Here is a 24,429-nt window from a genome sequence, read left to right on the forward strand (position 1 = left end):
AGTATATGTATACCCATCACACAGTGGCTGAATACCATCTGGTAAAGAGGGAGCCTATTACGGCCCTCACCTTAGCCACTTTAATGGCCCTCGGGGCTGCAGGTGCAGGAACTGGTATTGCTTCCCTGATAAAACAAAGCCAGGAATTTACTTCTCTATGCATTGCCGTAGATGAGGATCTGGCCCGTATAGAGCAATCAATAAAAGCTCTGGAAAAATCGGTTAGGTCATTATCCGAAGTGGTACTCCAAAACCGTAGAGGGTTGGATTTGATTTTCTTACAACAAAGAGGACCGTGTGCAGCCCTACGTGAAGAATGTTGTGTATATGCAGATCATACTGGGGTGGTAAGAGATACAATGACTAAATTGCGGGAAGGATTAGAAAAACGCAAAAGGGAAAATGAGGCTCATCAGAATTGGTATGAATCCTGGTTTAATTATTCACCTTGGTTTACCACACTATTGTCAACTATAGCGGGACCTTTATTACTAATAATAATAGCACTGACTTTTGGGCCATATATTTTCAATAGGGTAATTGCAATTGTAAAAAGTCGATTAGAAGCTGCTCAACTTATGCTCGTGCGTGCTAAGTATGAATCTCTTGAGCAAGAAAAGGACAACGCAGAAACTTTGATGCTCAGCAAGCAAATATTGCAAAAATTCAATGAACAAAATATGTTAGAAAAAGGGGGGATTGTGATAAATTAGTGAGGGTTTGTTCATTGTCTTTGAGGAACTTGGAGAATCTGCTGAGGAGATAAGGTTGTACAATTTAATGGCCTTGATAAAGGGGGAGGATTAAGCAAGCAGATACCAGGAGGGGGTGTTGGGTAAACATCCTTGAGTGAAACCAGACTCTGTGAAATTCCTTACCACAAGACATCCTTTTTGCCGCTTCACTTCCCCCACCTGAACAAGAAGCAGAGGAACAACGACCCCCCTCTCAACAATAGACTGCGCAGCCTCAGCCAGTTCAACAAGTCCTGATAAGCCGGAATTCGACTGCTATGAAACAGCAACCCTGGAAAGGGAAGTTGCATACTGTTGTGGAGCGGAGACTCCCCAGCCGCCCAGCGCTGTTTTGCTTGTGTCTGCTTACTTGATTAATAAAATAATTTCAACAGACCAGTAAATTGTGTGGTCTAATTTATAACACATAGCACAGGGTGCACCCATCAGAAGCAAACTGCTCCAACGTGGGTACCCCGTGGGCAGCAGCTCCCCAAATCCCCTGGTCCTGCGTGGGCTCCTCTCCACGGGCTGCAGCGTGGAGATCTGCTCCATGTGGGACCCATGGGCTGCAGGGGGACAGCCTGCTCCACCAGGGGCCTCTCCACAGGCTGCAGGGGATCTGCTGCTGTGTGCCTGGAGCCCCTCCTGCCCTCCTGCTGCACTCACCTTGTGTCTGCAGGGCTGTTTCTGTGCTCCTCCTTCCTCTTCTCAGCTGCTGTTTTCAGCAGTTGTTCACAGTAGGTTTTGTTTTTTTTTCTTTCTTTCTATTCTGAAGTCTGTTCTCCCCAAGGCACAATCAGCATTGATACTGTATAAACTCACCTTAGGATAGAATAAATCTTGTAGTTAAAAATGTAATGAGAACAAAATATACAACATCTCGTTATCTGTCGAACTTCAGTTATGCTGAAACTTGAACTAACTTGAGCCAACTCAGCATTCCTGTGGCTTGGAAAACAACTGATTCAGGCAACTTGGCATTCTGTAGCAAAAGATGAAAAGTACATCATGAGGAAGACCTACAGTCTAACTCCCAAAGACCACTGCCCACGCCCCGAAGACCCCTGCCCACAATTCTTGGGAGGCTTTGTGTAAGCGCAAGGACTGATAAGCTAATTAGCATACGGAGTGAGAGTAGGCAGGTTTCAGTAATTCATATGTATAGGCGTTAATTGAATATCCATTGTTTTGCTGTATAAATATGAGATAGTTTGTTACTTCGAACACGCACGTTAGGTGGAAGGATCCCCGTGCATCCAGCACTGACAATAAAGGATACTTCACCACTTAGAAATTTCGGCTTCGATCTTTGAATCAGCATCACTCAATTGGCAGCCACATACCAAACCTTGGCACATAAAGCCAATACACCAGCGTTACCCAAAGCCAGCTCCATGGTGGCAGGAGGTCCTGAAAGCTGCCGTGTGCAGGTTTTGGCTCAGCCCCGGCTCCCCCCAGGCTCCCCCCCTTGCTAAGCAATGGGAAGCAGCAGCTTCTCTGCCACGCACCGAGATGCTCGCTCTGACCGACGTGCCCACCCCGTGGGGACCTGGACCTTTGGCTTCCTGCCCCACGAGAGAAGTTCTGGCTCTAGGAAATATCTCCAGCCCAACCTGTTCCCAGGGACTTCACTAGGTACTAGGTTGGGTGGGCGGAAAGCCAGCTGAGCAGCTGGGTTAGGAGCAGCAGCACAAAGTCCATCTGGAGGCCGGTCACTACCGGTGCTTCCCAGGGGTCAATACTGGGGCCAGTATTGTCCAACACTTACCTAAATGGAATTGCAGAGAAACAAAAGACTGCTAACCAAAGCTAAGCAAACACAAAGTGAATAAATAATTCAGACACCCACTGGTACCGGGGCAACCGGGATCTGTGACAGAAGGCTGGAGATAAGCACACATGGCCCATGCCCCCTGGAGAAGCTACTGCCATCCATGTCCAACCAGACCTTGTTACCTTGGTTTCCATGTGGAGAAAATCCCCCTTACAAATGGCAGCAAGGCTTAATCACCTGTCTGATTTGTGTTTGCCTCCCCTTGGCCAGCCCGGAGGTTTCCCACGTGCAGAACTGCAAGGGCCCAGCTGCATTTGCGGGAATACTTGGGGGTGGGGGGCACTGAAAGGCAAACTTTAGAAAGCCATAAAAGTGGGTGAATTATTAACCCTTACCCCTGAAACAGCTGCAGTCTGGTAGAGCAGAGGCCGCTCTCAAGTACCAGCAAAAAGCTGAATATCGCACTGGCATCCTGATGGGATAGGGGCGTCTGGCCTAAAAGGCCTTTCAACATTTGCTAGGTCCATGAGTTACCTTGCTTTGTGCAACTGGCTGAGGCCATAGTGACTTCTGCGGCCTCTCAGTTTAACACTCCTTAAACGTGTTGAGATCTGAAGACTCAACCTGAGAGTATCTCCCACTGTAGTTTCTGTTTCCTAGCAGCTAAAACCAGCCCCTCATCACTTCTGAGCTGAGGGGGGAACCCATGATGCTCAGAATCCAACCTCCACTGGTTTTGATTTGAGCATGTATTTCAGCATGTATTTCAGCATGTATTTTAGTGTGTATTTCAGCATGTATTTTATTCTGTGTTTTTCTCATGCCTCTATCCTATTCAATTGCTTATGTTCAGTTGCCTGCTCGTGCCAGGTTAGACTGTGTTTGGAGGAAGGAAATACGGTTCTTGCTCTAGTTGATACAATAACCGGACGGGAGGAGCAGGAAAAACAACAAGGCATGGTTGAGGACCCTGATTCCTGCCGACTGCATGGAGTGAGCCCTTACCTTCCCCAGCCCTGGAGCACGGCAACATCCAAAGCCTGGCCTCCATGATGCCCCCTCAAAGAAACACGTCATATTTTCCCTCCTGGGCAGAAAAACCCATCAGAGAACAGAGCAGCTACTGTCAACACCCAGTGAATTCAGCAGAGGGATTTGCATTTAGGCAAATAGCTTCAGAAGCACGCCAAGGTCGTTGCAGGTGTGGGTGCTGCTGCTGGTGGGCACAGTGGTCCTTGGAGATGCTGTCCCATCCTCAAAGGGCATCAGGGGTGGGCAGGGAGGACACAGCTGCGGATGTGGGGGAAAGCAACCTGACCTCCCCTTCCAAAGCACGTTGAAATCATCTGCACACAGTGAGCGAGCAGTGGAGTGTGGCCTCACACACCACAAGGAAGGGGGGGGTAACTGCACAGCTGCATCCGCATTGAAACAATGAACTACTGAGAGAGACACCTGCAACTACTATTAAAAGCCCTTCTCTCCCCCATATCCTGGTTTTAAAGAGGAAAATAAAAGAGGAAGTGTGCATTTGGACCCTCTGGTTCTGCATTGTATAAAAAAAAATTTAAAAAAAAAGAAAAAGGCAGAATTAATTAATTTAATTGCTGTTTATCACCAGTACATTGGAGACTCAGACCTACTGAAACTCAATGTTGGGGAGAAATTGGGTTGAGTCAGCCAAGTGTGAAACACCCCCAGTGTCTAGCAGGTGGGAACAGGATCCTTGATGTTGGCCAGGGACATTTCAAAGGACCTGGAGGACCTGCAGGGAAGAAATTTTTCACAGTCAGGGTGGTGAGGCACTGGAACAGGCTGCCCAGAGGAGCTGTGGGTGCCCCATCATTGGAGGCGTTCAAAGTTGGGTTGGACGGGGCTTTGAGCAACCTGATCTAGGGAGAGGTGTCCGTGCCCATGGCAGGGGGACGGACGGGATGGTCTCTAAGTGTCCCTTCCAACCCAAACCGTGCTGTAATCCCACGTGCTGAACTTCAGTGGAGCCAAAGGTCTGGTCCACCAGTCCAGACCTGCCCCACACCAGGCAGAGGCGTGAGCTGTGGGGGCCTCTCTTCTCACCCACCCCTGCATGGCCCCAAAACCCAACAAGACCCTACACATGGGTCTAACACTTGTTCCTCCAGCCCCGGATGGTTTTGGCTGGGGCACGGAGATGCTGACTGAGGCTGTGATGAGCAGGATGGGCACTGGGGGCTTTACCCCAGGGCTAAGCCCCCATGAGCCCAAAGCACCACCAAAATCCAAAGGGCGTGGATGAAACCAGAAGGAATTAAGGCTTAAAACTTCAAGCTGGGGCCACGAGTGATGCATTTGTGGAGAGATTTGAGCAGGTGCTCAAGCACAGACCCCATTGGAGCATCCCACTCCAAATCCTGCGTAAAATCAGGGGCTGGGAGGGCAGAGCTGGGCTGCACCTTTCATGGGGTCAATGACTTAAAACAAGGCATGGGATAATTTCCATATCTCGCTCTTTTCACTCCAGACTGAATTTATACAGAAAAAGGCAAAGAAGGCTCTACCTTTCCTTTTCGGCACAGCTGGAGTCCCGTTCGTTCTGCCACCCCTGTGTGGTGTGATCTGCGAAAAGACAAGTCCGCTCGTGGGCACTGGGCAAAGCGCCTGCGGGGCACAGCGTTTTGGGGGATGGCACCCGGGGCTCAAACGGGGAAGGGAAATGGTCACCAGAGAGGCTGTGGGCTTTTCTCTAAAGCAGAAAGCCGAGTTGTGGGTAGTTCATACTGCTGCTAGACCGCAGAGGTAGAGAGGGAAGCGGAGGAGGGGCACTTACAGCAGAGGAAGATGGCGAGGAGCGGAAGGGCTGACACTGCCACCGTGCTCACCGCGAGGGCGGTCACGTCCACAAATGCTGTGCAGCCGTCCTCTGAGGTCAGACAGGCGAAAAAGCAGAAGAAAACTCGGTCAGAAGGAAAAGAGAAAGGCAGACTGACACTGTGAGAACGTGCGTACATATAAAAAAGTGAAATTGTCCTGAAAAATAAAAGCAATCTTTTGCATTTTCTTTGAGCGGCTCCATCTCCGGATGGCCATGTGGAAGGGCTGTTGCAGAGAAGCTTCTCACCGTGGCGATGGTGGATGTTCTTTATGTGGAAGCTGCTCGTCAGCACCACCAAGAGCACCCCGCCGGGAGCTGCGTAGCCCATCATGCGCTGTGCTGGCCGTGAAAAAGAGGATACAGAGACGTCAGCGTGTGCTGCCAGAGGTGGACGGGGGTTCCTTTAGACCACAATCTGCTGGGGACCCACCGGCATGAATTGGCACACGAAGGATGAGATTTTGCACAAAAGAACACCTCCCCACACCTGTTTTCTATTGATCTCCATCCCTGCCATGCTTGAACAGCTCACCTGTTGTGCTTTTGAGCTGGATGAGCTTGGTAGGCTGGAAGGTCACGTTGGCGGCCACCAGGAAGGTGACCACAATCACGTACAGAAGGACAATCTCCGGCAATATGACGGCAATGGATGGGCCTGAAAGAAAACGTTTCAGGGCTGAGCATCACTTCTCCCTGCAAGCAGCTCACTGTCTGGCACAGCAAGGATTGCTCTTGCATGCTGCACCCTGCATGGGGGAAAGCAGAAGGGTCCGCACCTCACCGCCCCCCAAAACGCCCCGTACCTTCTTCTTGCATCCAGAGGAGCCCGGCAGTGCCAGCCAGGATGGAGGAGACGCACACCAGCCCGCAGGTGTAGGCGCTGAGCCACCGCCACAGCTCCCCCCCTAGACACCCAGAGCAGTGCGAGGTGACATCCGCGTCCCCACGGGGGATCCCGCGCCAGCCCCCAGCCCTCCCCTGGGTGGGACGCAGCATTGGGGGGTCCCTGCCTGGGGCACGGAGGGGTTGACCTGCTCCGGAGGGAGGGGAGCTGGGAGGGGCTCTGTGCCCATGGCACAGCGCGTGCTAAACACTATTAAAATGGAGCCTTCTCCTAAAAATAATGCTTTGAGATGCTTCACTTCTATGAGTGGCACTCAGTCGTTTCAATCCTCTGAGCAAAGATGCGTAGGAAATGCCAGGGTTTAACCTAGCCTGAAAACAGAGCAAAACAAGTTTTCTCCCTTAAAAACAAAATCCACCAAGGAAGGTTTCTCTCTTTACTCTTAAAAGACCTGCCAGATGAGGAGAAGGTGAGAAGTTCGGGCAGCTGGAAGGGGAATGAGCCAGTTACTGGCTCCTCTGGCAGCATCGCTCCTGGCTCTGCCCCACTGGGTACGGGGACTGGGGGTTCAGCTGCCCCTCGCTGCAGACTCACTTATTCGCAGCTTTTCGGACTGGCAGACGGGAAAAACTAATCCCCATCCCGAGACAGCAGCAAAGACCACGGCGACCACTGCAATCCTCAGCACATCCTTCAGGGGAGGAGAGAGACCTGGAATAAAACAACCCAGGGCTCTGGGAATGAGGCCACCGACAGGACCAGCACGGATGGCGATGCTGGGCCGTGGAGCTCCCCCGTGGCTGCCATGGGTTTGCTTTGCCAGCTGGTGGATCAGAGCCTCTGCTGGAGGCCCTGGTTCATGAAACATCCGCGCCGGGCTGTGTGCTGCCCACAGGCACCCTGCCCACCACCCTCTGCCCACATCCTGCCCACCATCGCCTTGGCCAAGGGCCTTGGGACCTCCTCCAAGAGGGAATGGCCAACCTCCTGCTGCCCATCCCGCCAAGAACCGGGACCTGGGGGCAGGCAGAGGTGTGAAGGGAGACGGGGAGTTGCTGCTGAGCATCGCACGATGGGGAGCTCCACTCAATGGTGTGTGTCGGCCACCGCCCCATGGGAGGGCAGCCAGGCCTTGGGGCATGGGGGAAGAAGAAGGGGCTGAGAGCACTCCGGGGTGCTGGGGATGGGTGGAGAGCAGGAAGAGTGCTGGGAGCTGGGGAGCAGCATCTCCCCATTTCCCTGGGCCCATGGAAAGTGCCACTTGAGCCACCGTTTTGCTGAGCACCTGCAACAGTGACATTCAGGGAGGTCTCCTGCCAGCTTATCCCGTTGCTGGCGTTGCAGGAGTAGGAGCCGCAGTCCGACTTCTTCACCGCCCTCAGGTGCAAAATGCTGAGGCTGCCGGAGACGTGGAAACCTCTGCCCCGGGGAAGCGCCTGCCCGTCCTTCTTCCAGGTGATGGTGTCCACCCTGCCCTCCACCACCTCGCAGAGCACCTCACCGGTGGCCTTGGCCACCAGGCCACTGCTCCAGAGCTGAGGGCGAGACACGGGCTCTGGGAAGAGGACAGAGACACCAGCACTTCTCTCAGATACGAGCTGGAGCAGCTTTCCCCACTGCATCCTGGAGTCTGCAAGGATGCAATCACAGTTGCCCTTCTCCAGAAGGTCCTGTGCTGCTGGGAGCTGCTGTGCTTCCTGGTATTTATTCATTTTTCCTTGCTGAGTAATTGTTTATATTGTGTTTGAGTTGTTACAGAGCCTTTAGTATAATTTAATATATGAAAAAAAAAAAAAGGAAAAAAAAAAAAAGAAGAGGAAAGAGTCCCCAGGCAGACTTCTATGTAGCAGAAAGGGAAAATGAATGTTGGGGAGCTGCGGTTGCATCATGGCCACAGCCTTGTTAGGAAGAAAATCGAGCACACAAGCAAATTAAGGGAATTGGCAGGAGCAGCAGGACGAGCTTCTGTGTTGTTTACAATGTGCTCTTAGCTCTGCAACGGCAGCTGGCGCCTGGAAATGGCAGACAGCTGCTCAGCCAGTGTGGTCTGAGGGGGAGGTTTTTGGTGACTCCTCCATAAAGAGCACCCTGCTGGGCTTCGCTCCATGAGTCCCACCAGAACCTTGCTAAAGATGCTGCAGAGCTAGCAATGGATACAGTCCCACCGGTCCCTCCGTCCTTCCACTGAGAGCAGAGACCAAGGGAGGAAGGGACCTTCCAGGATGGGGGCCAGCCCTTTGTCACAGCTCCAGGAGGTGTCTCAGGGCAGCCCCACCAGACCTGGTGGTCGCCCGGAGGTCTCCAGGAGGCTCTGCCCCAAGTTCCCCTTGAGATGTCTCCATCCATGGCTGGTCCAAGCTCCTCATGAGCAGCCCAGAAACATTCCTCCGCTTGTATCCATCACCCCGCTCCTCCCTCCCGTGCCCACCACTTACTGAGGACATCCAGCAAGACCTTCAGGCTCTCCCTTTCTGCCAGGTTGATGGTCACTTTGTAGATGCCGCTGTCGCTTTCCTGTAGGTCCTCCAGGAGGAGAGATCCATTGGGTGGATGGAAAAGGGCTCGTCCCACGTAGGGTGGGTGGATGGCCACGTAGTGCGACCCCTCATCGTACTGCACGACGGCGCGGGAGACGGAGCCATTGAGGTACTCCCAGCGCGCGGAGTGGATGTGCACAGCATCAGCTGGCCCAGCAAGCAGCACGGAGGAGCCCACCACGACCACTCTTCTCTGCAGGGCTCCCTCTGCTTCCGCGGCCTGCTGCAAAGGCACCAGCAGCCCTGGATGGCAGAAGATGGAGACAAGACAGGGCTGGGAGGTGGAGCAAGTCTTGGGAGAAGCTGTGCCAAGGGCACACAGGTGGCACCTGGACAGCTTGGTGATCACGTCTCACAAAGCACTGCCAGCAACCAGCACGTCACCAGGCAGGGAGGCATCCCAGCCTGAGCTGCTAGGGGTGGCTGAAGAAGCCTGGCTGCAGGGCTGAGACCTTTTCTGCTCCAGTTGTGTGGGGGTGGGGGTGGCCTCCCCTCCCCGTCTGTGCCTAGAAGGGGCTTCCCAAGCATCTCATCCCGGGCACCTGGTATTGTGTGGAGCTGAAAACATCTCCCTGTGAACACCTGAGCAGGATGGAGCTGCTTCCCCCAGGTGCCTGGCAGTTTATGGCTTTGTCATGGCTTGGGCTCTAAGTGATGCTCCAAGGACTGCAAGTGGTCACAGTGCCCAGCCCCGAGTGGAGAAAAAGAGTTTTTGGGAAAAGCCAGGCAAAAATCACTGCTAAAATCCCAGCCTGTACAGCGGATGCTTTAAAAACAAGCAAACAAAATTGGTGATTGCAAAGAGCTTAGAGGAACGAGCTGGCTTAGGCAGAGGAAATGAAATGAAGGGTAATTGTTTACTTAGAAATAAAAGTAGCCGTGAAGTACTTGGCAGTTATCCACCCAGGCACGGATCCAATGAATTACAGTATCACAGAATACCAGAACCACAGAATCACAGAGCTGAGAGCAGGGTCTCAGTGACGGAGCAGCTACTCGGTGTGGCTGGAATCACAGAATCACAGAATTTCTAGGTTGGAAGAGACCTCAAATCATCGAGTCCAACCTCTAGCCTAACACTAACCAGGCCTCCACTAAACCATATCACTAAGTTCAACATCTAAACGTCTTTTAAAGAACTCCAGGGATGGTGACTCAACCACTTCCCTGGGCAGCCCATTCCAGTACCTCAAAACCCTCTCAGTAAAGAAGTTCTTCCTAACATCCAACCTCAAAGTCCCCTGGTGCAACTTAAGCCCATTCCCCCTCGTCCTGTCACCAGACACATGGGAGAATAGACAAACCCCCACCTCGGTACAGCCTCCTTTGAGGTATCTGTAGAGAGCAATAAGGTCGCCCCTGAGCCTCCTCTTCTCCAGGCTGAACAAGCCCAGCTTCCTCAGCTGCTCCTCGTAAGCCTTTTTCTCCAGGCCCCTCACCAGCTTCGTCGCCCTTCTCTGGACCCGTTCAAGCACCTCCATGTCCTTCTTGTAGCGAGGGGCCCAAAACTGAACACAGTACTCGAGGTACGGCCTCACCAGAGCCGAGTACAGGGGGACAATCACCTCCCTAGCCCTGCTGGTCACACTGTTTCTGATACAAGCCAGGATGCCGTTGGCCTTCTTGGCCACCTGAGCACACTGCTGGCTCATATTCAGCCGACTGTCCACCATCACTCCCAGGTCCTTCTCTGCCTGGCAGCTCTCCAACCACTCATCTCCCAGCCTGTAGCTCTGCTTGGGGTTATTGCGCCCCAGGTGCAGGACCCGGCACTTGGCCTTGTTGAACTTCATGCAGTTGACCTCAGCTCATCGGTGCAGCCTATCCAGATCCTCGTGCAGAGCCTTCCTATCCTCGAGCAGATCGACATATGCACCTAGCTTGGTGTCATCTGCGAACTTACTGAGGGTGCACTCGATGCCCTCATCCAGATCATTGATGAAGATATTAAAGAGGACCGGCCCCAGCACCGAGCCCTGGGGGACGCCACTAGTGACCGGCCTCCAACTGGACTTGACTCCATTTACCACAACTCTTTGGGCCCGGCTATCCAGCCAGTTTTTAACCCAATGAAGCGTGCGCCAGTCCAAGTCAAGAGCAGCCAGTTTCTTGAGGAGAATGCTGTGGGAGACGGTGTCAAAAGCCTTGCTGAAGTCAAGGTAGACCACATCCACAGCCTTTCCCTCGTCCACCCAGTGTGTCTCATTGTCATAGAAGGAGATCAGGTTCATCAAGCAGGATCTGCCTTCCATAAACCCATGCTGACTGGGCCTGATCTCCTGCTTGCCCTGCAAGTGCCGCATGATGACTCTCAAGAGGATCTGCTCCATGAGCTTCCCTGGCACTGAGGTCAAACTGACCGGCCTGTAGTTCCCCGGGTCTGCCCTCCGGCCCTTCTTGTAGATGGGTGTCACATTTGCTAGCCGCCAGTCAACTGGGACCTCCCCCGATAGCCAGGACTGCTGATAAATGATGGATAGGGGCTTGGCCAGCACCTCTGCCAGTTCTCTCAGTACCCTTGGGTGGATCCCATCCGGCCCCATCGACTTGTGCACATCCAAGTGCTGTAGCAGGTCACCAACCAGTTCTTCGTGGATAGTGAGTGTGGGATTATTCTGGGTTGTGCCTGCGTGCACAAAAGGAGGGGTCTGGGGTGCCTGCGAGCACAGTGGGAGGGGTCCTGGGTTCCTGGGTGGGACGCTTTGACACTATATAAGATAATGTCACGCAGTAATAAGTTGGCTTACGGCACAGAACGCTGGTCGTTGTGTCCGTTTGTCCCGGGGCTTTCAGTCGGGATATCCTACATACGGTGACCCCGACGTGATACGAACCCGGACATGCAACCGGTTGGCGCGAGTTAGGCGCGGCATGAGTTAGGCACGGTGCATACGTGCTAGGTATGCGGGAGGCCATGGGGCCTGGAGTCGATGAGGTGGTGAGTACTTTAAAATCCTTGGCCAAGGAAGTAGGAATAGCTTTATGAAAGAAGTACATACGGTCCCTCTTGTTTTGGGCGACACGCCGGAATCTGGTGGGGTCTCCTGTTCATTGCCTGAAACAGGCTACTTTAGAAGCAGTGGGATGGGATTTATGTGACAGCGCTTGCATCGGGAACAAAGAGGCGCAGACTTTATTACCGACCTATGGGTCAGTGCGAGTGGTTTTGGAAAAGGTAGCCAACAAGGCATGCCTGTGGGCTACTGTGCACCGCATGCTTTTGTCCAATGGGGACAGTGAGAATAAGCAGGCTGCTATGGAGCTGTCGATCAAAAACAATCTAAAGGTCAGGGCAGTCTAGAGGTCAGGGCAGGCGAAGGAGGAGGCTCGATCGGGGGATGAAAATAATGTGGAGCAGGAGAAAGAAGAGGGTGGGAAACCTTTTGTGGCCCCCCTGCGAGTTCGGTTGGATCGTGAAAGAATAGCAACACCTAGTGCTCCTCCGGCGGAAGGGAGCACCGTACATACTTCATTGGACGGGTCCTTTTGGGGGGTAAATAAAAAGGGCTCCCTTATTCTGTTCCCTGCCGGGGGTCCTGAAGGGGCAGGGGTGGCATCCGGGCAGGCGCCGGCGTTTTCGGGCTCCCTCCGGCCGCCGCTGTGTACTCCTCCGGTGTTTGACCCTGGAGAGCGGGAGGGGGGGGAAGCGCGGGTGAAGTTTTTTTCGGAGAAGCCCCTACCATCGTCCGTGCATCGCATTCCCGTTCCGTTGGGTGCTGCGTCCCGAGAAAGAGAACGAGTGGATAGTGAGAGTTCAACAGATGAGGAGTCTCGGGATCCTAGACAGGCTACCCCGCGGCAGCCGATGCGCATCCGCGAGGAGGTGCAGAAGGCAAGAGAAAAATGGACTATTAGTGCAAGAGAATGTCTTCTCTCGGGTTGTGAAATAACGCCAAGTCCTGTGCGGATAGGGTGCTATCCTGTTTTCGCGGGGTCTCAAGGACATCAGTGGCAGCCGGTGGATTATAAAATGCTGCTACAGTTAAAAAGGGCTGTACAGGAGGGGGGATTCTCTAGCCCACAGACACAGGTTTTGTTGGATGCAGTGGCCTTGCAAGGGCCCCTGATGTTTGGTTGGTGGCAGGTTGCCCGAGCCTGCCTGACGGCAGCGCAGGTACCCATGTTTGAGTCTTTGCTAGAAGAGGAAGGGGAAGTGTTAATGGCGTGTGCATGGGCGAATCCCCAGGATCCTTTACATGGTATGCCAGGGGAGGCACTGTTGGGACGGGGGAGGTGGAATACTCCGCAGGAACAGCTGCTGCTGCCGTAGCCCCTGCTGATTGCTGATTGCTGATTTGGGTGGTAAAGCATTAGAGCGGATGAATGCTGTAGTCAGCCCGACTCCCAGTCTTCCCCTAATTCTAGCCAATTTATCATGTCTTCAGAAAACACTCCTTAAATTTATGAACCTGTTTGCTTTTGTTATTCCGGACTTCTAGTTCTAACAGTTACAGCCTTTTTTTCCTGTCTTCTTCGAGATTAACTTAACACTGCTATAGATGTGTCTGTGAATGGCTGGGGAAGAATGTTTTAATTAATCGTGAAGCGTCAAATAAGAAAGCTGTTTGTGTTTGATGTCTGGGAGTTTCAGAACAACTGGTAACAACTAGTGACTGTTATGGGATACTATGAGGATCTTTGGTATCTGGCTAGGAGGCCAAGAGATTAAGAGGAAGGAAAAAGAAGCTGAAGGACAGCTGGGAGACAAGACTTGCAGAAAATGTTCTATAAACTTGGTATGGTGCCGAGAGAGTACAAAGGGGAGAGGAAGACTACGAGCCTTCAGCATGAAAGACCCCTAGAGACCCCCAGAGGAGACTGATGCGCATGCTCCAGTAGGAGGGACTGGACCCCGGAAGCTAATTATAATAATCTATTTTTTTAGAAGTAGTAATGTTGCAGGAAGCACGGCCGAAAGCACGACAGACACCAGTAGAGTCAGATCATGCTCCATTTTATTGCCCGAATAGCCTAACTTTTATAGAGAACTTAACAGGGGTGGACAGTGTTTCACACAAGGTTATTGGTCAAAAGCACTCAGACAAACAACTATAAGAAAACAACCCCACCTGCAAGAAAACAACCCCTTGTGTTTAGCAGTCACATAGACCTTGTCCTTGAAGCCAGCTACTGGTAACAATATTTTTCTGAATTCCTCAATTGGGCGATGTGGGAACACTGTCATGGGAACTTCTCATAGTTGCCCTGGTAGCTTGGTTTGCTCAGCTACAGCAAGCCATGGGATTTTTGCTGTTTCAAGAAATCCCTCAACATAGTAATGAATATGTATTAGTCTAGGTGCATAAAAATCAGCTGCTTGATGTAACTGGTGTGCGTCCTGGTGGAGAGGAGACTCCCGGTGCACCCAGCGCTGTTTGCTTACCTCTATTCCTTTATATTCTTTTAATAAATCCTATTTTTTTTTATTTAATCCTAATTTGAACCCTGAGCCATTTATAACAATTTGGGGGCTCGTCCGGGATGGCTATAGTTCCTGAATTCTGATTTAATCTAGGAGAGGCGCCCCACCATTTGGTGGCTCCTGTTTGAGTTGGATCGGGACTAATGCCATCCTGAACCTGAATAAAGGTAAGCAAAGAATTTGATTTTTTTGAGCTCCCTTGCCGGCTGTTTTTTGCCCGTAATTCTGCGCGCGAAGATCCGGACGAAGACGACAGGGTCGTTTGGATGCAAGTAAAATTCCCGGATGGGTCAGATAAAATCAAAGATCAAGGACCAGAAAGGGAGCAAATTACCAGATATATGACCAAAAAGTCCATTATGAATAATGATTAGAAATTGGAACAATAGGGGCCCCAGAAAATTAAAGAGTAAATTTAAAATGATCCAGTATTTTATGATAGAATGACCAAAAGAACCCTTAAGACCCCCTGTATTTTGATCCACGGAGGACGGGGTCTGTCAGGCTTTGAACATTAATAGTAGAATACCCGTGGATCCGGAAAAGAGCAAGCTGAAACATTGGAATTAGAAATTAGAGAGCAATTGATTAAGAATGAATATGTGCTACATTTGTACCTGTGCTGCACTTATACCACCAGATAACAGGAGCCTCTTGGACCCCGAGAATCAGATCAAAAACAACCTCATGGTACGGACTTTAATTAAGGGGTCTAAAATAAGGAGGACTGTTCATAAAGGGATAGGTTATGCATATGTATAGGAATGTTTATGTATATGTAACTCTTTACTAAAGCAATTTGCCACGTTAGGCGTGCATGACTTTGGTGGGACTACCCGCCCTGTGCCGCCCAGAACTGAGTAAACATACCTACTTTACAATCCTACTGATTGTGGAGTCAGCTTTCTGTGAGTCATTTTGGCGAGCCAGCCAGGAGAAACTCTGCTCAGCTGCGGGATCGGCTGCAGCGTGGACGCCCCTAGGTGCACCCTGAGTGTTTTTGCTCGGAGGGGACTCCACTCTCAGCTGCTCACCGCAGGAGCAAGGATCTCCTGAAACTGCAGACAAACGGTATGTTTTCGGCTGCTGGAGGGATACTAACTGGAGTGTTAATAATTGTGTGTGTTTTTATGTATGTATTTTGTGTTGAAAATATTTGTGTAAATGTAAGGGTTTGAAACAAAGTGTTACAAGTCACTTCACGAAGAACACAGTCAGAGACAATACTTGTTTGGTTGGTTATCATTCTAAATTATATTCCTGTGGTATGAATGAGACGTGCTGGAGGCCTCTGTGTTTGATGGTGCTGTGTGAGTGAGACGCAGCGTTGCTGCAAAGCGAGTGCAGAGTTCCGATCCGTTGTTCCATGCTCTCCGCAAGGGGAGTGGGCAGAGACGAACGAAGTGCTTGACAGACTGAAAAGAAGTGCTGTTTTATCCAAGTTTTGAGTGGTGGTGCCTAATATATGGGCCCGGTGTATCTTGTGTATCTTGTGTATCCGATTTTTGCTCTTAAATGTTTTGACTGTGACAAGAAAAAGGCAGGAGCATGACATGACATGCTTCCTGCAACATATGAGGCCCGCACAGGCCGAGACCTGGACTTGCTGAGACCTGAACAGGCCGAGAGACCGGAGCGGCGCCGAGAGACCCGAGACACTACGGAGGGACTACTGCTGGACGGAGGGAGCCCTGAGAGACGCTGCAGAGCCACGGATGGCTCTGAGAGACACAGGATAGACCTGACAGAAGCTGCAAAACACGGAGAAATTGAAGTAATTGCGGAACATTCGAGATCGAGTTGCTACGGGAGACCAGAGGCGTCAGTGGACACCGGTAGCTCACCCTCACCGTGTGACGAGTTGGCACAGAGCAGAGGGGCGGACATCAGGACCCTGCAGCCTGTCTGACGTGACCATGGAGGCAGCAGCAGCAGCGGCTGTGCTGCTTCACTCTGGCATTCTTTTTATAAAAGGTTTATCTTGCAATGCAAAAAAAAAAAAAAAAAAAAAAAAGACTATTAGTCCCCAGATCGGTGTTATAACTATTACTAATGACGACTTAGCTCTATTGCAGGGCAGGAGTGCAGAGACGCAGATTACACTGCCAAACGACCACCGGCAGGCTCTTTCACAAACCTAAGGTTGCAGCTGGCACTGCCTGCAGCCGTATAGCAGACGTTACACTCTCTTTACAGTGGAGAAGATGCTGTGAGTGAGGTGCAGTGCAGCTCAGGTGAATGTATCTACAAGAAGTGGTGATGTGACAGAGATCCTTACTGCAAGGATGGAAGTGATGAAATTAACTGCCCTTCCTGGACCAGTTCAGATGTGAAGATGGGAACTGTGTCCATGGGGGTAGACAGTGCAGTGGTGTGAGACACTGTCTGGATGGCACTGATGAAGCAAACTGTAACAATGTTATTCAGTGCTCTGGACCTGGCAAATTCAAGTGCAGAAGTGGAGAATGCACAGATATCAATACAGTGTGTAACCAGCAGAGAGACTGCAAGGACTGGGGCGATGAGCCCCTGAAGGAATGCAACATAAATGAATGTGACTGTCCAGCTGGGAAACTGTGGGGATAGTGATGAATGCCAAAACCCTGGTATCTGTAGTCAAATCTGTATCAACCTGAAAGGCTATCAGATGAATCCTGCTACAGGAACCTGGAAAGGGCCATACGGCAAAGCAAATTAAATAACTGTTATCTTACTTGTCAGAAGATAAAAAAGAAAGTGTTTCAACAAGCAGCCACGGGAGGGAAGAATCACTGAACCCTCGATGTGAGGGACTGTACCTTGTGTGAGGAATGTTTTAGCAATTCCAATTCGTGTCCATAAATTCATGTCCATAAAGAACAATTCTGTTTGAATCCTGTCTGCCTCTGGGCCCTGCACTGGCAGTTTAATTCTTGAACCACAGATGCAGTGTGTCCCAGTCTCCCCCTCATTCCAGTCAATTTATCAAGTCTTCAGAAAACACTCCTTAAATTTATGAACCTGTTTGCTTTTGTTATTCCTGACTTCTAGTTCTAACAGTTACAGCCTTTTTTCCTGTCTTCTTCGAGATTAACTTAACACTGCTATAGATGTGTCTGTGAATGGCTGGGGAAGAATGTTTTAATTACTCGTGAAGCGTCAAATAAGAAAGCTGTTTGTGTTTGATGTCTGGGAGTTTCAGAACAACTGATAACAACTAGTGACTGTTATGGGATACTATGAGGATCCTTGGTATCTGGCCAGGGGGGCCAAGAGATTAAGAGGAAGAAAAAAGAAGCTGAAGGACGGTTGGGAGACAAGACCTGTGGAGAGTGTACAGAGAGTGTTCCATAAACTTGGAATAGTGCCGAGTAAGTACAAAGGGTGAGAGGAAGACTACGAGCCTTCAGCATGAAAGACCCCTAGAGACCCCCAGAGGAGACTGATGCACATGCTCCAGTAGGAGGGACTGGACCCCGGAAGCTAATTATAATAATCTATTTTTTTAGAAGTAGTAATGAATATGTATTAGTCTAGGTGCATAAAAATCAGCTGCTTGATGTAACTGGTGTGCGTCCTGGTGGAGAGGAGACTCCCGGTGCACCCAGCGCTGTTTGCTTACCTCTATTCCTTTATATTCTTTTAATAAATCCTATTTTTTTATTTAATCCTAATTTGAATCCTGAGCCATTTATAACACTTGTTTTACTGACTACTGAAACATCTGTGAGAACCGCAGAAAGGGACCCATGCATCCGGAATAAAAGGACCAGTAACTACTGAAACTTGGAGGGTTGAGTCCACTCCTGGGAAACTGAAACTCGAGCTAAGGAAGAACTAATATTCTGGCAACGAGGCTCTGCATGAATTAAGGATGCCAAATGTGGAGGAATGGTTAAGTGAAGTAGGTCATGTGAATGTTGAGCAACTAGGAGGTCACGAGCTAAAAAAGTATCGAACGCAGCTCATATGAGTCTGGACACGTACGCAGCTGGCGGGAAGCCAGAGACAAAGGCATTGTGTCAATGTGTGGTTGGGAAAGTACCTAAGGCGGGATAGCGGTTTAGGGAATAAGGAACTAGCTGATAAGATAGGGAAGTTGCACTAACCAATAGTGAGCTTAGCTTTTGCAATATGTATGAGCTAATTATATTGAATCACATAAAAGACGGCTGAGCTATCCAATAAATCGAAGTTCACTGATCACTCATATTGAGCATCTGTGTCTTCCTTCCGTCAACAACAGCCAAATAAAGGGGACAAGCCTGAAGGGAGGAAAGGGAGAAGGCAAGACCGGGGCAGGACCCTCCACTGCGGTGTGTATGGTCTACCGAGGGAGGCAACCCCTATGGGTGTTGACTGCCGAGTGAGAGGGCCTCGACTGGACTTCTCCCACACTAAGAGCAGTGCTTACACCAAGCCAAGGACCAAGCCATTATTGAGCGTACTCATCTGACTTTGAAAGCTCGCCTCGATGCCCTTAAAGATAGGGGAATGGAGCCGACTGGCTATGGAGATTCCTGTCCACACGCTTTGTTATTAAAGGCCCTTTTTAGTTTAAATCATTTGGAAGGTCGATCCGCAGACCATGCTATGACAGAACGCGCACCTTTAGGGGTTGTTCAGGTACGCCTGGACGGTGGGCCGTGGAATCGGGATCCGGTACCCCTGTTAGTTATGGGTCGGGGTTACGCCTGTGTACAACTACCATCGGGGGTTCGATGGGTTCCAGCCCAATGGGTACGTCCATTCCCTGAGCAGGTGGACTCAAAGGAACAGGAAATGAGTAAGTAACTTTCTCCCCTTTACAGCGACTCCTGCTTGTCCTCGCCTTGTGCCTTGCAGTGTACGGGGGCTACAGGCAGGAGTATGCTGTGGACTAGCGGGCCGCTCCGCTGTTTCCAACGCCATACGCTTACAACCTACGGTCTGCTGAGCCAGTACTCAACGGGACTCTTCGTGGGTTGTTCCCACCTGTTACTTGCCGGGGAAGGAAGCTGACTACCACCCATATCAATGCCACCGTGCAGGCAGGTATCAATCTGACACATGAAACACACTTGTCATCGGACGGCACCACACATGCGATGGAGGACGGAAAAGAAACCGTTCTGCCGGTGGCGCGATTGTGCGGCTCCATTGACATTTGGGACAATGGGACAATAGCAAATGTGACCGTTCCGCCATGGACAGCTAAGACCACGGTGCGCAATCAGTCGGTGGCCTGGTTGTGGGTGGGGCCACCGGGCCAAGCTCCTGCACCGGTGGACTTTTTCCCTGGGGATGCTTGGACTGTAAATAGCCGTGTGACAGCCCTTTATCAATCGGTCCGCGTCGCGCATGTTTCGAACTCTGCTCATTGGCGTTTACCTAACCCCTATTGGTTGCTCTGTTCTCAGGAACGTGCTTGGAAGGTGATTCCAGCTAACACGACACTTGGTTTGTGATCTATGGGTCTGCTATTGTGGCCGCATCGCACTGCTCGCAGCCCTTGAGCAACCCGAGGAGTCTGTAAAATTCCGGTGTTGTTAAAAATGAGAGATAAAAGGTCAGCTCAGTACACACAGCAAGCAAGGAGCAATCAAGAGGAAAATTTAATGATAGGGTTAATTAGAGATTTTGCAAAAATGACAAAATAAAAGAAGAGCAGCGTGATGCAGAACAGAATTGGCTGGGGGCAGCTCTCGAGGGGTTAGGCTTTCAGCTAGAAGGATGGCTTAAATTGCTCTTACAAACAATATTGCTACTGGTAATAGTATTCATTGTGATAGGGCTAGTATATGCATGTATTAAAGCAAAAATAGCTAGAAGCAGTATAATGAATCGCAGCATGCTGACCATTCTCACCAAAAATCATGAAGGGTTCCCAATGCCACCGCTTGCTCTTGGGACGGATACTCGTCCCTAAGTAATTATGATTAAATCACGCTTTGTGTAATGGGTCAAAGGGGGTACATTACTGCATGAAGAGGGGGGAGGTGTGGGATTATTCTGGGTTGTGCCTGCGTGCACAAAAGGAGGGGTCTGGGGTGCCTGCGAGCACAGTGGGAGGGGTCCTGGGTTCCTGGGTGGGACGCTTTGACACTGTATAAGATAATGTCACGCAGTAATAAATTGGCTTACGGCACAGAACGCTGGTCGTTGTGTCCGTTTGTCCCGGGGCTTTCGGTCGGGATATCCTACAGTGAGGGCCACATCCTGCTCCCCGTCCCCTTCCACCAGCTCAGGGTGCTGGGTATCCAGAGAACAACCGGTATTGCCGCTAAAGACTGAGGCAAAGAAGGCATTGAGCACCTCCGCCTTTTCCTCATCTCTTGTAACTAAGTTTCCCCCCGCATCCAGTAAAGGATGGAGATTCTCCTTAGTCCTCCTTTTTGTGCTGATGTATTTGTAAAAAGATTTTTTGTTGTCTTTAACAGCAGTAGCCAGATTGAGCTCCAGATGAGCTTTGGCCTTCCTAATTTTGTCCCTGCACAGCCTCGCAACATCCTTATAGTCCTCCCTAGTGGCCTGCCCACTTTTCCAAAGATTATAAACCCTCTTTTTTCTCCTAAGCTCAAGCCACAATTCTCTGTTCAACCAGGCTGGTCTTCTTCCCCGCTGGCTCGTCTTTGGGCACGTGGGGACAGACCGCTCCTGTGCCATTAAGATTTCCCTCTTGAACAGCGCCCAGCCTTCCTGGACCCCTCTGCCCTTCAGAGCCTCCTCCCAAGGGACTCTGCCAACCAGTGTCCTGAGCAGCTCAAAGTCAGCCCTCTGGAAGTCCAATACAGCGGTTTTACTGGTTCCCTTCCTGGCCTCGCCAAGAATAGTGAACTCCACCATTTCATGGTCACTCTGCCCAAGACAACTCCCGACCACCACATCTCCCACCAGTCCTTCTCTGTTTGTGAAGAGAAGGTCTAGCGGGGCACCACCCCTGGTAGGCTCACTTACCGGCTGGGCCAGGAAGCTATCTTCCACGCTCTCCAGAAACCTCCTAGACTGCTTTCTCTGGGCTGTGTTGTGCTTCCAGGATATGTCAGGGAAGTTGAAGTCCCCCATGAGAACAAGCCCCGATTCACTAACCAGCTGTGAAATTGCCGGTGCCAATCCCAGCACCACAAGAGCTCCTGTCCTGTGTCCCTCCTGATGCAGACGCTGGGACTTCTGCCCGAGCTCCTCTCCCCTCGGGGCTGCCAGGCTGCCCCTGAGTGTCCGGGCGAGATGCTCGGAGCAGGGCCAGCAGCAGGAGCCCCAGCCGGCAGCGCAGGCTCAGCATCCTCCCTTCTCGCAGCTGCTGGCGTGCCTCACACTGCCGCCTGCTGTCTGCAAAGCCCCTGGGAACTGGCCCCGGCCGGTAATCTCTCCCGGTGCTTTTGCAGCACAAGGCATTAGGCGTAAGAACGCAAACAAACCAAGCCCTGCTGACGGCTCTGCACTTCTCAGGCTCGTGACCTCTAGGAACAGCCATCGGTTTTTATATTTGTGCCCCCCAAACTGTGAGAGATGTGTGCGAGGAGAAGAAACAAGCTTATAATTGAAAATCCCCATGCTCTAGAAGAGCACTCTTTACACGCTATTGTCAGCACAAAATAAGAGAAAATATTTCATTACAAGCATCTTTGTACGCCTGCAATATACAAAGCTCATCCTGTAGGTGCTCAGCACTCCCTGACACCATGGCATCTGGCAAACAGTGCAGATACCTGAACAGGTTTGGTTTCCATTTCAGCTGTTCACCCTGAAAAGCTTTGTACATTTGTGCTTCAAGCCGGCCGGTGCTTTGACCACAGTGAGATTATTTCCATAACTGCAATAAATTCTGTGTTGTTACATATCCTGGTCTCAGATAAACCTACCCGCAGAGGATGTTTATTCTCGGTTCCATGCTTCTGAGTTGCTTCTACCTCCTCTGCCTTTGGACAGTGGAGCAGAGATGCCCTTCCTTGCAGGACAAGCAATTTGTCCCCTTTAAAAACCCTAATCCACATGGACCAGCGCTACCCACGCACAATTGCAAAGCTCTGCTGAAACCTCTGCTGGTTTGCGGCAGGTGAGAATCCAGCCCCGAGCCTGCTGGGTGGCATCATCCCCTACTTTACCTGCCAGGAGCATCCAGCTGGTCCCCAGCAGCTCTATGGGACGGCGCAGCTGCATCTGCCAAGGAGAAAAGGCTCAAAAAATCCTGTATTTTGAAAGTAATGATGATTGCAAGTCAGGTAGTTGCTTGCAGGGGGCTGGATTGTTGATGCTCAGGAGGGCAGTGCCGAGGGTGGGCTGGCACCAGGCTCACCGTTTCCCTGCTGATGGCTCCTCTCCGTTCCTGCTGCCTCTTCTCCTCTTTCCTGGGAGGTTTTCTGCTGCCAACAGCCGCTCCCGCCCCGGCGTGCCGCGAAGCCGCTGCTGTTCCTGCGGGGAGGAGTGGCACTGCGTTCCGAGGAGCCAGGCTGCAGCTGGGCAGAGCAGCGTTGAACCCCAGAAGCGGCCCCACCACAAGAAATGCAGTGCCTGCTGGCCAGGACAACCCAGGGAGAAGAACCCATCTGACTTCTCTCCTAGGAGGGGTTTCTTATGTCCATGCTGGCAGCAATATAAATCGCAGGTGATGCCCAAGGTTGTTTCCATGCCCTGGGGCCAAAGATCCATCATCCCCATCCCTTTCTTGCAGCTCAAGCATCTTCCATCCTGCCCCTGGGAGAGGGCCTCAGCTCCCTAAGCCTGTTTCTTGTCCTCTAACCTGCTTCTAGCATTGGCAGGGGCTCGGAGACACTTATTCCACTGCCAGGGGCTTTTTCCTCCACCAAGACAGGTGCAGAATGGGATCACCCATGTGCCACAAGCTTTCCACAAAGGGAATTTCATTGTAAGGGGGTTTGCACTGGAGGAGCACCTAAGGACCAAGTTTCATGCTCTAGGCTGAGGAGAAGAGAGATGAGAGGCTCGGGAAGGCTGGAGCTCTGCCCCAGAGCAGCAGGGAAAGCTTTCCTGCCCTGCTGAGTGTGACCACCAAAACTGGAGCAAGATGGAGCAAGACAGCTGTCTGTGCAGCCAGTCATTTCACAATTCCATATTTTCATTTTTAAATGAACTTCTCTTTCTCCCTGTGGCTATCAAAGTGCAGGCTCTCTGTTCCCATCTTGGTTCCTCCACGTAAGGTCACAGCACAGGCCATGTGCATTCTGTCATAGTGAAGCACTGCTGCATCCTGTGAGCTTGGAGAGCTGCAAAACTAAAAGCAACTGATAGAAACGTAAGGGTGCTGGTACAAAACAGCAGCAGAAAAATATGATTTGTCACAGGGAGCAGCAGCTCTGTCCCCTCCCTAAAGCAGCACATCGCTCGGGTAGCCCCTTGCAGCTGCAACGGATGCATCAATGTGCGACAACAGCCATCAGGGTGACAATTCAGCTGAAGTTGCCTTCAAGAATATGTGACAGGATGAAGCTTTCTTTCTCTGGGCAGATGTGTTACTTGTTTGCCGGAAGGATGAACTGTCGCAGATGAAGGTAGTCCACCCACCTGTCCCACCATGCCCCCACCATCCAGACCCACCGCTCCAAAGAGACATTTTTCTATATCAGGCTACTCTAGCATCATTCCTTCCACAACTTTTTGGAAGAAAACTTTAAAATCATGTTTTCCACTTAATCTTGGATGAACTGCAGGAAAAATGAGGCAAGCTAACTCCTTTCACATGAACTTTTAAAAGCTTTTCTGGCACTTACTTTCAGGCATTTGTTGCACCTTCCACCTTTCAAGGGGATGGAAGAAATTAAACACCAAACACAGCAGCACAACCCTATAAATATTGTCTGTGAGGAAGATTTTCCACACATGCTGCTTTGGGGCAGTGCAGCTTATTGCGGTTGGAGAAAGATGAGCAGAGTGTCTGACCACCAGCAGATGCGAATCTCATGCCACAGCCTATCAAATAGCACAACACCAGGCCTCTCTCTCCCACTCACACGCTGCTGCAACCCAAATAGTTGTGAAGGGATGGTCACGCTGCTGCAGCCCAAATAGTTGTGAAGGGATGGTCATTCTCTGCTAGAAAACAGAAATGCCTGAGTGAAAAAGATAACTACATTTGCTGGTCGATCTCAGCGTCTCTGTGGCAGTGTTTTGAGGACCTCAGCCTTTGCCAAGGAGGTGCTCGGCTGATTGTTCACACAGAACACTCCTAAATTCTCCATCTAGGGTTAAATGAGAGGGGAAAAAAAAAAAACGTAAAGAGACTCCTCTACCTGATCAGTCCTGGTGAAGCCATGGGACACCCTTTCCCTCTGAGCAAACAGCACCAGAG

At 51.0% G+C, this 24,429-nt stretch overlaps 2 protein-coding genes and 1 long non-coding RNA gene across 3 annotated transcripts in view; 1 reads left to right on the forward strand and 2 right to left on the reverse strand.

Moving 5' to 3' along the window:
- Positions 1–24,429, forward strand: part of LOC137863493 (uncharacterized) — a 122,107-nt gene that overhangs the window by 3,305 nt on the left and 94,373 nt on the right. The gene's annotated exons all lie outside the window — the stretch shown is intronic.
- LOC137863483 (uncharacterized) lies at positions 1,480–22,626 on the reverse strand. Its single transcript, XM_068696635.1, has 12 exons — positions 22,420–22,626; positions 22,229–22,283; positions 8,642–8,986; positions 7,492–7,761; positions 6,801–6,917; positions 6,166–6,267; positions 5,895–6,017; positions 5,609–5,701; positions 5,318–5,410; positions 5,049–5,106; positions 3,830–4,276; positions 1,480–1,679 (listed from the first exon to the last, which is right to left on the reverse strand). Exons 2-11 carry the CDS (start codon positions 22,281–22,283, stop codon positions 4,216–4,218), a joined length of 1,317 nt encoding a protein of 438 aa, XP_068552736.1. The 5' UTR covers positions 22,420–22,626; the 3' UTR covers positions 1,480–1,679; positions 3,830–4,215.
- The window catches only part of LOC137863477 (uncharacterized), a 143,215-nt gene continuing 132,429 nt past the window's right edge, over positions 13,644–24,429 (reverse strand). The window contains exon 12 of the transcript XR_011100913.1: positions 13,644–13,792. The gene's annotated coding sequence lies outside the window, so the exon portion shown is untranslated. The remainder of the gene's footprint in view (positions 13,793–24,429) is intronic.

This window comes from Anas acuta, chromosome 13, assembly GCF_963932015.1.
Source record: "Anas acuta chromosome 13, bAnaAcu1.1, whole genome shotgun sequence".
Classification (NCBI taxonomy): Eukaryota; Metazoa; Chordata; class Aves; order Anseriformes; family Anatidae; genus Anas; species Anas acuta.